General features: G+C 34.5%; 2 protein-coding genes across 3 annotated transcripts in view; both read left to right on the forward strand.

Annotated features, from left to right (window-relative positions):
* Positions 1–13,812, forward strand: part of LOC136804584 (uncharacterized) — a 17,168-nt gene continuing 3,356 nt past the window's right edge. The window contains exons 1-3 of one of the 2 annotated variants that reach the window (XM_067061184.1): positions 1–140; positions 7,537–9,226; positions 11,860–13,167. In XM_067061184.1, the coding sequence (XP_066917285.1) occupies positions 7,543–9,226; positions 11,860–13,016 (2,841 nt within the window). In that variant the 5' untranslated portion in view covers positions 1–140; positions 7,537–7,542 and the 3' untranslated portion in view covers positions 13,017–13,167. Of the gene's footprint in view, positions 141–7,536; positions 9,227–11,859; positions 13,168–13,812 lie in introns of those variants that run through there. The other variant, XM_067061183.1, reaches the window with a different exon arrangement.
* Positions 2,523–13,812, forward strand: part of LOC136804586 (uncharacterized) — a 27,267-nt gene continuing 15,977 nt past the window's right edge. The window contains exon 1 of the mRNA XM_067061188.1: positions 2,523–2,532. The gene's annotated coding sequence lies outside the window, so the exon portion shown is untranslated. The remainder of the gene's footprint in view (positions 2,533–13,812) is intronic.

Genomic DNA, 13,812 nt, shown 5'->3' on the forward strand with positions numbered 1-13,812 from the left:
TATCTCCGTGAAGTTGAGCTTCCAATCATTTATGCCGCCACAAAATTGGTTTGATCATTTTGCTTGATTCTTTTCGAGGAAGACGCATGGAGTTCCAAAATGACTTGAAAACGAAATACTAAGCGACATCTCATTTACAGGTGAATTAATCATTTATATCTTACTCATTTGTTGGTGTTGCTCTTTTGATTTGATTTTTCCCTCAATCTTTTCCGTGGCAAACCTGCAAGCAGCAACTTTTTTTTCACAAACTCCCTGGATGGAAATTTTGAATAAAACTTTATTAGAGTCAGTTCGCCAGTGCACGAACGGCCCCAGTGCACGAACGAGCGTCTTTGAACTTGAAAAAAACAACCAAAAACAAACTTCTATAGAACTTCCTTTGTGCAGCAGAATCCTCAAACTATTCCTTGCAATCTCTCCAAAAATTATAATAAACGGAGCACTAGAACAACACCAAACCGATTTTGAACGAGGCCAAGTAAAAAAATCACGAAATTCGGGATTTTTGTAAATATGGCTGATCGCGAGAGAAAATGTTTTTTATAAGAAAATTTGCGCAAGAAGAGTTCTGAAAATGACTTTCCTCTTTTAAAAACCTTTTATCTTCCATCACACAAAATTTCATTAAAACATGTTAGCTCATTAATTCAAAATCAATAGAAACATATCACCAGTAGTTGATATCAAAAAGGTTCCAGTCCGCGAACGATCCGAACACCATATTCAAAATGAAGACATTGCAACGTCAAAACATTCGAAAGCGCTGGCGATCTCAATTAAAAAAAGAAGACACTACATTGCCGCGCTTTTCGATGAGCAAAACTTAAAAAGGAAAACAAAAAAATGGACGACAAGAAAATATTTACAAAAATAAACAGGTTAGTAAAACACTAAAGTTCTTATAAAAAAGACGCTTTTTTAGTGAAAAAGCGCGTGGTTTTGAAAAGTTCAAATACCCCTGTATCATCTCGGAAGAGAGTTAAAGTATTACCTGCGAGCAGAGCTCTAATTTTTCTTTCAAAAGATCGTTCGCGAACTGGTTCCTCGTTCGCGGACTGGGTTCGAATAGCGCTTGCTTTAACGACTTATTATTCCAAGAAGAAACTTTCAAATAAAGTGAAAGCAAACTGAAAGAAGGACTTCAAGCTTATTTACGAGATGGTCAAAAAGGATTTATGTAAAAACCAAAAGTAAGTGAGAAAAGTAAAAAATAAGTTTGCCGTTCGTGCACTGGGCAGCACTGGGCACCCCCCTCTATATCCCCTGAAAAATATAGTTTTGTGACAAAGAGGTAAGTATTGATGCTAGCTTATGAGAAAAGGTTCCCCTGGAAATCTTCAATGGCACCTAGAAGGGCCTGGTGGAGACTTTCAATGATCCCCCCTTGGAAAATCCAACAGTTAGTCACACTAGAAAATCTAGCTTTCAGAAAAAACAACATCAGTCATCTACAGGATACATTTGAACAACAAGGATGAGAGTTACCTGAATCAAGTTTGCAAGACAATATTAAATTCAAACTTGAAAGTTGGAAACAAAATAAAACGTGCAGCAGCCAAAATCAACCAACCATAATTTGTCATTCAATTCCCGAGACAGCGCTTCGATTTTTAAGGCCTTCTTTATAGGTTAAAGTAAACACAATTACGCACATGTAAACGGGTCATTGTTTGAGGTCCGGCAAAATTTCCGGGAGATAGCCTATCTGGCAGTGCGCGGATCTAGGTGGGTTCCGCCTCCCCCGTAGATCTTTTTCTTGGGAAGTTGATCTTCAAATTAGTTTTCAAGGTTGGCTTGGCTCAAATCTTTTCATCTATGGCTCAAATTTTAGGCAATTTCTCAAAGTTTTTGAAAATGTTAATTTCATTAAAAAGCGCCGGGTTATTTTTTCATGAATCCCTTTAGAAGTTTTGCAGTGCATTTTTTTGCTTGAGAGTCAAGTAAACGATATAGCGCTTTCGCAGCATTAATCTTTGATACGCATTTTGGCGGGACGCTAGTGTGGCTAACTGTCCAAGCTCAAAGCCCCCTGGAAAAGTTTGTCATCAATACCCCTGGCTACATTAAAAATAGAATAGCCCATTTTGATTCTTCCGAATGGAAAGAACTTCCTGCCCATTGGGCAGTTCAAGTTATAGTCCGTTACCAAGGCCAGAATCCAACAGTGCCAGACAATTTCAAAAAGTATAAGAAGAAGCATAACCCAAAAATAAACATTTCCTTGGATTTTTAAATAAAAAACAACAAGAAAATAGAGTCGATGTTATAGGAATATTTCGACTATCTTTATGTCATCATTTTCAACCATATACTAGAAACATTTCAAATGCTACAATTTATTCTAAAAATCAGTACAGCAGGTAATAAAAATCGTAATTAAAAACATTAATGAGATTAAATAAAACTATGCACAAGGGAATGAAATAATAAAATTGATATAAAAGAATAACGGCTTAAAAGAAACAGAGAGAGTAATCAATTGTCAGGGGCCTATCCAAACAATTGAAGCTCTTTTGAAGCTTTTAAACCGTCATTAATTTTAGGCCGAAATTTCTTAATATAAAATGCCTCTAAAAAAGATAATTGTGACCAATTATCATTCATGTCTAAAATTTTACAGTTATTCAATACTGCATTAATCATATGTTCTTTATGGTCGATCCCGTCGGAATTATCAAACAACCGAGTGAGAGCAAAAAAGTTTGTAACGTCATGGAATTTATCACAAAGTTTTAAGTGTTGATGCATTGGTTGATCTGCCCTTCTCCCATGCTCAAGCATTCGGGTTCTAAAACATCTATCCGTTTTACCGATATACTTCTCTCCACAGCCTGGGCAATTAATTTCATAAATAACATTTGCTTTATGCTCACCCAAGACCTTATCCTTAGTCGGACAAAACATAGATAACTTCTTTGATTGGTAACGAACTATCAATTTTACATCATTTTTGAGGTATCTTTTCAACTTGCGTATAAGTGTTTTGACCAGATTTTCACCGTCGTTTCCCAGGTAAGGAATTTTTAAAAAGATTTTGGCCAGAGGTGCCAACTCTCACGCATTGGACGTGAGACTCACGCATTCCAACACTGTCTCACGCAATTTTTCAAAAGTTTGATTTCTCACGCATTTTTGATATTTGAAAGAAATTTCCCCAATTTTTCGATTTTCGGAATAGATTTCCCCGATTTTCCGATTTTGGGAGAAAAAAAATTCCCCGATTTTCCGATATTCGGAATAAATTTCCCCGATTTTCCGATTTTTGGAAAAAAAATTTCCCTGATTTTCCGATTTTTGGAATAAATTTCCCCGATTTTCCGATTTTTTGGAAAAAAATTTCCGTTTTCTGAAGTCGGAAAATGGGAAAAATCGGGCTAAAATTTCGGATTTTCCTTCGACATTTTTATCTCACGCCAAATGAACATCTTAAGTTGGCAGGTCTGTAAGGCCCCCTCGGCGGCATCCCTAATAATCACGCCATCACGCAAAATTTTCCCCGTCAGGCATCACGCATCGCGAAAATCGCTAAAATTTGTCATAACACAAAAAAAAGCGAAAAATAGCCCAAATCACGCATCACGCCTCAAATTTTTGCCCTATCACGCCAAAATTTTGATCACGCCATAATCACGCCAAAAAAATCTCCAATCACGCCATCACGCAAGAAAAAAGTTCCAATCATGCCATCACGCAAACCGCTGGGGGGGACTCGTTACCCCCTGTGTGGACGACACGGATTTTCCGTAATAATTTACTTTTGAAAAACTTCAGGATTTCCGTAACATTCAAGATTTTTTATGGAGAATTCTTGGATTTTCTGATACTTGACAAGAAAATAGAGCAAATTTTATGGATTTTTCCATTACTTGGCAAGAAAATAGAGCAAATTTTATGGATTTTTCCATTACTTGGCAAGAAAATAGAGCAAATTTTATGGATTTTCCGATACATTTTACTAAATAATGAGGAAAAATGCTGGATTTTCCGAAACATTTTTCAAATTTCTCAAGATTTCCAAGTGAAAAAAAAATCGAAAAAACTCTGTCGTCCACAGGGGAGTAATGGTTTTTTTCTGGAACTGCCCATTTGGGAAGATTCTACCTCATCGAGAAGTTGTTGACTAAATTTTCTGCGAAGCTGTACAATGACCATCAAAAGTTAAAACTTTTTTTGAGATCATCTTGTATCAAATTTTAAGATTTTTCAATGAAAGAAAAATAAACTTCACCAAGGAAATCTTAGGTTTATAAAATGAGGTAAAGAAATATGGAAAGTAACAACATCTGTTACGGAATAAATGTCTCAAAAAGCAATATTGATGGTGAAATTTCTTAGCGTCACAGACTCTAACCTTGACCCCTTCGCGTCAATTTGACGTTAGAAGAATCGATATGTGAGACCCTGAAACCTTTAAGAGTCATTTTTCTAAGAGTCTCCAGGGTGTGATACCTCACCCTCTTGGATTTTGCTGAAATTTGGACCAAAATATTATCTATCACACAAGAAAATAAATGGGTTTAACAGTACTTAAATCCTTTTTGAAAACTATTTAGACTCATTCAGAAATCTTACTTAGACAGTAATTTGCGCTTTACCAGGCTTTACTGCAAAATTTCAAGTCCAAGTGTTGTGATTAGTAGCCTATCTTTGAAACGCTGTATCTTCAAAATTTTTAGGTTTTTATTTTCTTGTGTGATAGGTCATTTTGGTCCAAATTTCAGCACAATTTAAGAGGGTGAGGTATCACACTTTATTCTGAAGATTCTATCGGGTGCACCAAAAAAAAGTATACAGGTTTGTCGAGATATTGTGAGCTTCAGGATTTAAATTTTTTGTTCATTCTTTTTTTATCGTAAAGAGGATGCTCTAACTTGAATTTTGAGCTATCATACATTAAATTTGAAAAAGTAGCTCGAAAGTTATTTTTAAAAAACTGACTTTTTTTCCATGTCAAAATTTCAAAAAATCATCAACTTTAATACAATAATGACCGGTTAGTGAGGGCTGTACTGAGAAATATTGGCCGATGTCAAGTAACAACCGAGCTTGCGAGGTTGTTGTGTTGACCGAGGGCAATATTTTCAGTACAGCCCAAAAAAACCGGTCATTATTGTATTTGTTAACCATTTCCTTCAGCTACCATTGATTTTTAGCGCTTTATCCAGGAAAAATAGCGAAATAAAGCGAAAAAATAAGTGAAAAGAGCTAACAAATTGTTATAAATTCTGGCGTCAGAGATAAAAATGAGTGAAATGATGTCAACATATTGTTCATTTTCCTTTGCAAAAAGTGACGCCACAATGAATTTTCCTAATGACGGGCAACTTTGCCCATTGTCGGCCCGTCGTCATGCGAAAAGAACCAATTGCATTAACAATATGCAACCGGTTAACAATATGCAATAAAAGGACTAAGACCAATTGAATTGCAAATGGGCCTAAGTCCATGCATCCTAAAAAGTTTACTGCAATCGTAGAAATTTTAGCGAGACTTATTTTAGCGTATATTAGCGAGTCAGGAAAATCTTGATTTTTTTGGATTTATTTTAGCGAATCAAGATTTCAAAAAATTTCGTGTGGATAAATTTTAGCGAATACTCGTATTACATTATTGATCAGGGGGGGTCAAGCAGTTGATCCAAAACATCATCCGTAGTAACTGATTTTGAATGATTTTTAGGACCACCCACCCATCCTGACAATTAATCCACCTATGGATTAACTGTTTTTCAATCACAATCTTTGTTTACCACCCCCTAAAGCATTCTACCAGAGCATTCTGAAATTCTACCAGAGCATTCTGACATTCATTAAGTTATTTTAATTGATGTTGGTCGACTTACTAAGTAATTTTCGATGGATTTCTTTTTGAAATAATCAAGAAAGTAATATTTCTATGAATCAGTATGAATAACTATGAAAATCTAGAGAAAATAAATCTAGTATGAACAGGTAATAATATTATTCAAAATGATAAAAGGCAGTAAGAAACAAAATTATAACAAACGTTATTGTATGCCTCAGAAAAGATTCAAATATCTCTTTTTTAGGATCAAATAGAGGTCTAGGTATTGATAGAGGTTATAGATGGGATTCATGCCAACAGGTGCCAATACCATCATACAGTTTCAAACTAGTTCTGTACTATCATGTAGCGCAATTTAGCTCTATAACCATTCAAAGTCAGTTAGATCTTGTGGTTCAGGCCCAGTCCTACCCAACCTTTAAGTGTCCCCAACGATGTAGAATCGTTTGCAGCTTGACGTTTTAAAGACAGAAGAAGAGGCAAAACTAGCACGAATTATAATAAATGAATTTTACAGAATGACATATAAAGCAGATAAAGTCCAATTTTTTCCCAGAATTTTTTCAGAGACCACCCCTTTGGCAGTTAATCCACTCTTGGATTAACTGTATTTATAGAAATTTGAAAATAGACCACCACGGTCAAAACAGGCATGGTGTTTTGGATCAACTGCTTGACCCCCCCCTGTATTGATTGCTTTCGTTTTCTAGCATTTCTTTGCACTGAAACCCTTCCTATTGATAAAAATGTATCAAGGCAATATAACCAGAAATTTGTTTTAGTGAGATTTATTTTAGCGAAAATAGGGAAAATTCGCTAAAACGCTAAAATTACTCTCGCTAAGATTTCTACAATTAAAGTAATTGAGTTTTTCCCTATTTTACTGAAGATTGTATTTTCTCTTTATCTTGAATCTAGGTGTAAGTGGCTTTATTTTGGAGTGTCATATGTGCAGGTTTTGAAATTTTAAAGGCAGAAATTAACCCTCACATTTTTCAAAATTCATATTTAATTAAAAAAAGGCCTAAGTCTATTCTACAAGATTTACTAAGTTGCACCTGTTATGTTCAAAAATATCTACTTTCTAAAAGAATTTCTTTGCATGGAAAAAACAAGTTAAAGCTATGGCTTTCAGAAAACATATACTCCAAATCTTTACCATCAAAAATGGTTTCCGAATAAAGGAAAAACTTTAATTGCAATTTTCTCACAATGACCAAAATGGACTTTGACTCCTTTTGAATTAAAGCTCACAGGACTTTGGCCTCTTTTGAATTAAGGTAGCGATATTAAGTTTGAAAAAAAAAAAAAGGTAGAGTATGAAATTCCAAGAAAGATAACTGGTGCAAAGACTTGAATATCTGGGGGTGTTTTTTTTCATTTTTTGAAAATTTTAATTTTTAGGGACATGGTCACAAACTAAGGCTAAAAACTTTTGGGCAGGCTGGAGACTTGCCTACAAAGTAATTTAAAAGATACTGAAGTTGAGTCAATGCGGTTAGCACGTTTGACAGTGACAATATACTACTTGAATTTGGAGTACAATCACTATGCATTTCATATACAAAACGGGTCTTTTCTGTATCCACTATCAACAAACTTTTCACAGACCAAAATCAAGGTTTTGATGCATCATAACATACTAGGCTTTCCATGCAAGATCACCCAACTTCAATAAAGAAGGCCGAAATAATTAATGATTCTCGTTTTTTTCTTGTTCATTCACAGGTCATTATGAAACTGACTACAGAAATTCTGGATGTGATAAGGAGCCTTCTACAGCAAAGAAAGCCTGAGTGCAAAACAACAAAATATGTGGACCTTACAGAATATGCTCCTGATACACTTCCAAGCCAAACCTTAGCCCTTCTTCCATATGTTATGATTTGGGATCCCTTATCCCAATTTAACCAAGAGCTTTATTGTCCACATTGCCATCAAGATGAAGATATACGCAATGCTGTCCGCAAGAGTACTTGGTGTGTTCGCGGTAAACAAACCCCTCGTATGTTATGGGATAGAGCCTGGTGGTGTGCGCTAGTTGGCAAGTTTTATTCTTGTAGCAAAGGCCACAATGTTGTCTCTTACCATGTTGGCTTTTTAAAGCAGCTTCCTTCTCAAATGGTGCCTTTCCTTCTAACCCATGCTGCTGGAATGACAACTGCTTGTTATGATTTTGCAATCAAACTGCTCGAGCAAGGACATTCATTCAAAGAAATTGAGAACATTATGCAAGGTATGTTTACAGATGAATATGAACGAAAACGTTTTATATTTGACCCTAATCTACCAGAACTTGAAGACAGCATGGTTATATCACCATCAGATCAAATAATTCGCCATCACTTTCTGAATCAATTTGATCTAAACAAAGATCTTTACCAGTCCCAAATGGATAGAATTCCATTTACTCAACTTCATGTTGTTACAAATGGTGAAAAGTTTAATGTAAATATTGGGGTCAAAGAACGTCTTACCGCTGGCCCTAAAAACACTTACAAATGGAACAAACTTTTTGATAGCATGTTTATGATTTTTAATGAGTTTGGATGTATCAAAGCCTACGGTTTAACAAAAGATGTATGTATTGACCAAATCATACAATGTCTTGTTGCCCTTGCGCCCTTTAATCCTGAAACAGAAACTATATCAATGAGTAATTATTGTTGCGTCTCAAGGGACAGTATATTAGAAGCTTTTCCCAATGCAAGTGTTGTGTTTGATCTTGATTATGCAAAAAATCTATTGAAAGAAATGATTAATTGCAATGATGACAAACATGAAATTTACAAAGATCTTGACAGTGTTTTTAAAACCAATCTTGTCACCGAAAATGCAAACCAATTACAAATGATCTCCAACTTGAACACTTTCTATTCCAAGTGGTCGAAAGAGGAAAATGGTGCATTGTTAAATGAATCCTTTATTGATGTAATGGATAATATTTTGCTTCATGTACGAAATGGGTGTGTACCGACTAAAGGGCAAGAACTTGTCAAAGAAAAGACTAAGAAAATCTTTGACCTCTTATCGAAAGTGTTTCAGCCCTTATTTCTTGGAGTACAAAGTGCATGTGCTATGGTCGCACACATGGTCTATGTTTACAATTGCCAAAAGCTTGGCAACATGAAATATCAACCTATTTGGTCACATCAGCAGCATGAAACTGTTGAGCTGGTTGAGTTCCCCAAAGGTATTGAAAGTGAACAAGAGCTAGCAACAGAAACAATTGAAAATGCTTTTCAATCTGAAGCAACCCAAGAGATCCCAGAAACCAAGGAAAGCCAGGATTCCGAGGAAAACCAAACTCAAGAAATTAATCAAGAAGTAACTGCTGATGTTGGGGTCACCAAAGCTATCAATGTAGAAGAACCACCACCTGAGGAACTTGTGCAAAGCATAGATCTTCAAAATTTCTGTAAGTGAATTATTTTGTACCTTTTAATGGGGGTGCATACGGAATATTTGGTATTAGGCAAAAAAATTAATCAGTTATTGATATTTCAAGAGCATTTCAGTATCGGTAAAAGACCCTTTTTTGTTGGTATTTCAAAGAACATGTGAAATCAAGAAATAATGTTTTCATCATTGAAATTTTTAAGAGATACAAGGGAAATGGAGTCTTTCTTATGAATGTTGTTACGAAATATTAAAACTTTCAATGAGAAAGAGGTCTGAAAATCTCCATTTAAACTATATCTCAAATTAGCTGGCAGTGTTTTTTTAAACCTCAATAACTTTTGATAGAATTTTAATTAAACAACGATTTTGTGCTCGTTGAAAATACAAACAGTAGTGGAATATTGTCATAAAGAAAAAACTCAAAAAAGTTCGGAAAATGATAATTGAAAATGAAGAAGAAGGAAATCAACTTCTTTTAATAGTCCAGTAGAATTTCGTCTAAAATAGGGTCAACCTTGAAAAAATTATTATAAAAGGTTTCTATATACCGTTGGAAAGATAATTTTGTCAGCTTTCCAAAAATGAAATAGGTCAATTTTTTCCTCCTGGGCAAAAAAAGTTCATCAATTTTAAAGTTTTAAATTGATTTATTTTGACTGTTCCATTTGATAAAGCTCGAAGAGGAGATGTCTAAAATGGGGTCATTTGTAAAATTCGTCAACCACATCCCGAGAAAATGACAAAAATTGCTTAAAAATGGCAATTTTTCTTGCTGACGTCAGCAATTTTAAGAGATGATTGAAGGGTTAAAACCATTTTCAACAGAAGCTTCTCAATGAGTACTGTCGATTAAAGTTATAGTTTGTTGAGATTGCATGTCTAGATCTCGAGATATTTGCTTTTAAATTTTGCTGACTCAGCATATTTTAGCGTTTTGGCTGTTTTTTTGCTGAGTCAGCAAGATTTATAAGTGAAATATCTTGTGATCTAGACATGCAATCTCAACAAACTATACCTTTAATCGACAGTACTCATCGAGGAGCTTCTGTTGAAAATGGTTTTAATGCCTCATTCATCTTTGAATCATATTTCACTTTTTTTATGATATTCCACTCCGGATTATCTTTTTAACGCACGCGAAACTGTTAACTACTCTCGGGTACCTAATAGCCGGGGGATTGGAATAAGCAGGGGTTGGAAAAAATCTCAAAACTTAATAAGCGGGGTGGGGGTTGGAATAAAAATGTCCTGGGTGGAAAATTTTTGAAAAGGAGGCTAAGACAGCTGAATTTTAGGAAAAAAGAGGGAACTTTCAAAAACATTCTCCCAAAAATTAATAAGCGGGGGGGCGGCTATTAGGTACCTGAGACAGGGGGGGTCGGTACTAAAATCTCAGACATACATGAGTACTAAAAGGATTTTCGCTAATTTTTGACATACCCCCACCTATTTTTTCGAAAATGTTATTTTAGTACACATGTACTAAAATTATTTTGAACAATTTAACATAGATACCACCCATTTTTTGCCCTTTTACGGCTTTAAATTTACCAAAATGGGGTCATTGTTACAAACCTAGTCGAATTTAGTGCATCAATCTGCAAAATAATATAATTTTATTACTAAACTGTGCTGAACTGTACATAAAAATATTTTCAAAAAATATTTAAAAATTTGGAAAAGTTCTGAAAGATTTCTGCAGATTTTTTCGAAAATTCCTGAAAAAAAAATCAAATTTTTTCCAAAATTGTTAAAAAAAAACTCCATTTTGGCTGATTTTAGAACAAAATACTAAGATTTTTCAAAAATTTCTTTAAGAGACCACCCTTTTTAGTATTTTAGTACACATGGTACTAAAATTATTTTTGAGCTTTTTTGCATACCACCACGTCACTAAATGTCATGATGTCTGAGATTTTAGTACCGACCCCCCCCTGCCTGAGAGTAATTCAAGTTCTATCAAAAGTTATTAAGGTTTGAAAAACACTGTCAGCTAATTTGAAATAGACTTTAAATGTTGGTACAAAATATTGAAATCGATTGGTATCAGTATTCGAGCAAAAATGTTATCCGTATATCGTCGCATCAAAATAAAAAAGCTTCCAGTCCATTTTTTGGAAATAAGTCTTTAACTTGATACCCCCAATTTTTGCTAATTTCAAGATAGTGAGAAAAAAGAAACATCTGGGTGTCTGGGTGAGGTGTATAATATAAAAAGGTTTACTTTTTGGAAAAAGGTGTTTGCTCGGTGTGAACCATAGTTGCCAAGTTTCAAAATTATGAATGCGGGACAAGCGAAACAAGTGTGAAATTGAGCTAGGCATTTCAATGGGGTTTTTTTCGGGCAGAGAGCCCAGAGCCCCCTTAGAAAATCTTTGAACATTGAGTTGATGGGAAAATTACAAAAACCCTGTCTAATTTTTTCCTTTTTTATCATTAATCAATCATCTTCCTCGTTATTGGCTGTGTTTCGTCATTTTTGCGTCACTTTGTGCGTAATTCTAATGAATGTTTGAAAATGCGAGACAAACAGAGGATGCGGGCGTTCGGCAGGACAAAAAGTCGATTTGCGTACATGTTCTGCAGGATGCGGGACACTTGGTAACTATGCTGAACTCTGGAAGAGTAGAATATATTGCTTTTTGTTAGGTTGGAAAAGAAGAAAGACATTGGATCTGGCTAACCATTTCAAAGAATACAAAGTCGAAAGCAAACTAAATGATGATGTTTCTTTGAATGGATCGTACGCAGTCAAGGGTTTGACAGCATTACCGTTAGACGTTTGGAAAACAAACGAATATTTAGAATGTAACAAAAATGCAAGTGGTGTCGAGAATGAAAGTTTTCCTATTCAGAATTTATTGATTGGATTAAATCTTACAGAAATCAATCACACAGGGAATTTCTTGTCAACTTTTCCCTATCATCTTATGGATTTATTCAACAATGAGGAACTTCAACAAAGTTACAAAGACTTTTTATCAACACTTAATATAACTGGGCAATTAACGTACAGCCAAATTGTTACCACTTTGATACAGATCGTCTGTAATGAGCTGAATAAAAACTCTATAAAGTATGCTGGATGTATTCAAACTTCGCCATTGAATATTGATCAAGTAGATTTATGCCACATTCTCCAAAGTACAGTGAATGCTCTTAATGTTATGATCATTCTCATACCTTCTAGAATTGGTTTACCATTTTTACCAATCGTTCCTAGTGAAGGGACAGTAAACCATAAATTCTACTTGTGGTGTGGACCAAAAGAGGAGGAATTTACATGTCTTGTCAGCTTGAAATCAATGAAAATTGCAACAGCTTGTCGGTGTGGTAGGAGAGATAAAGTAAAAGACTTAGAACATTGCGAGTATAATGATAAATGTTCGTGTTACAAAAGGTCTGTGAAATGTAATAGAGGTTGCTTCTGTAAAAATTGTTTAAATGGTAGACCTGTTATCGAAAAAAGCAAAAGAAGGAAACGCATGAGTATGGCAGCAAAGTCTGAATGTAATGAAATGTCTAACCCGTTATCCATTGAGCAATCTTTATTACTGGAGTCACTTTTGTTCCTTCTTCTCCAAGGCGCTGGAGTAAATTTTCTTGATGTTTGTCAAGAAGTGATTTCCAAACAGTTGCTTGAAGAGTATTCACAGGTCACTGAGTCTCTCTCCAACGACAGCTCATTTGAAAGTTACATTATATCAGATCCTAAAGAAATGATTGGTAAATGGGTCAATTATAGGGTGTACTGGAGTGAATTTGAAAAGACGAAAAAACAAAATTTGGTCATGCCAAATAACTAAACGAATGGAAGCTGGAAGATAAGAAAATTATCTTAACTTTTTCATAGATTATTTGTTAACATTTTCATTATCTTTAAAAAAAGACTCAGCAGAAATTGAAGTTCTGTCACAGGCCCTTAATAACAATTTGAACCACATACATTGTCTTGAATGTGTATTGTTTTTGTGTAAAACTGGAGAAATTGAAAGCTTAATATCATTACTTTCAAAACAAAGTAATTTTGAAATTTGGAACTCTTTCTTTGGGGCATTGGCTGAATAGACCAAACTTTTCATTTTCATACACGTTTTTTTATAAGAACATCCAAAATGTTGAAGCCTTCGTATATTCTTGACTTTTTGAGATTTAAGCCTAAAAATGTTCTTAACATGTTTTCTTTTTGCCAATTTAAAGTATTTTTGTCCATTTTCTTAAGAAATCGGGTGTTTCTGCAAAGCCTTTAAATGTTCTTAACTTGTTCTTAATATTCTGGTCATCGAAGCCTTATGTTCTTATAAAAAACGTGTATCGCATTAATTTTCGAGTCTTGTCTTTGTTTCGTGATTTTATAATTTTTTTTTAGATATTTAAGGAGTAAAAATTAATTCTTAGTATTTGATGAATGAGGTGTATAATTTTTTCACTTGTTCTTCACATAATAATTGAGGGAGAATTTTTATATTCTTATTATATAAATTTTATCTACAGTAGTTAATTTCATTGAGCTCATTAAATTATAATGATCCAGACTTAAAGGGATAATCAGATGGTTTGAGATATTTGGCGTGTGGATTTCTTCTATTTCCAAGAACTAAA

The sequence above is a fragment of the Clytia hemisphaerica genome, unplaced genomic scaffold, assembly GCF_902728285.1.
Source record: "Clytia hemisphaerica strain Z4C2 unplaced genomic scaffold, Clytia hemisphaerica genome assembly, whole genome shotgun sequence".
Taxonomy (NCBI): domain Eukaryota; kingdom Metazoa; phylum Cnidaria; class Hydrozoa; order Leptothecata; family Clytiidae; genus Clytia; species Clytia hemisphaerica.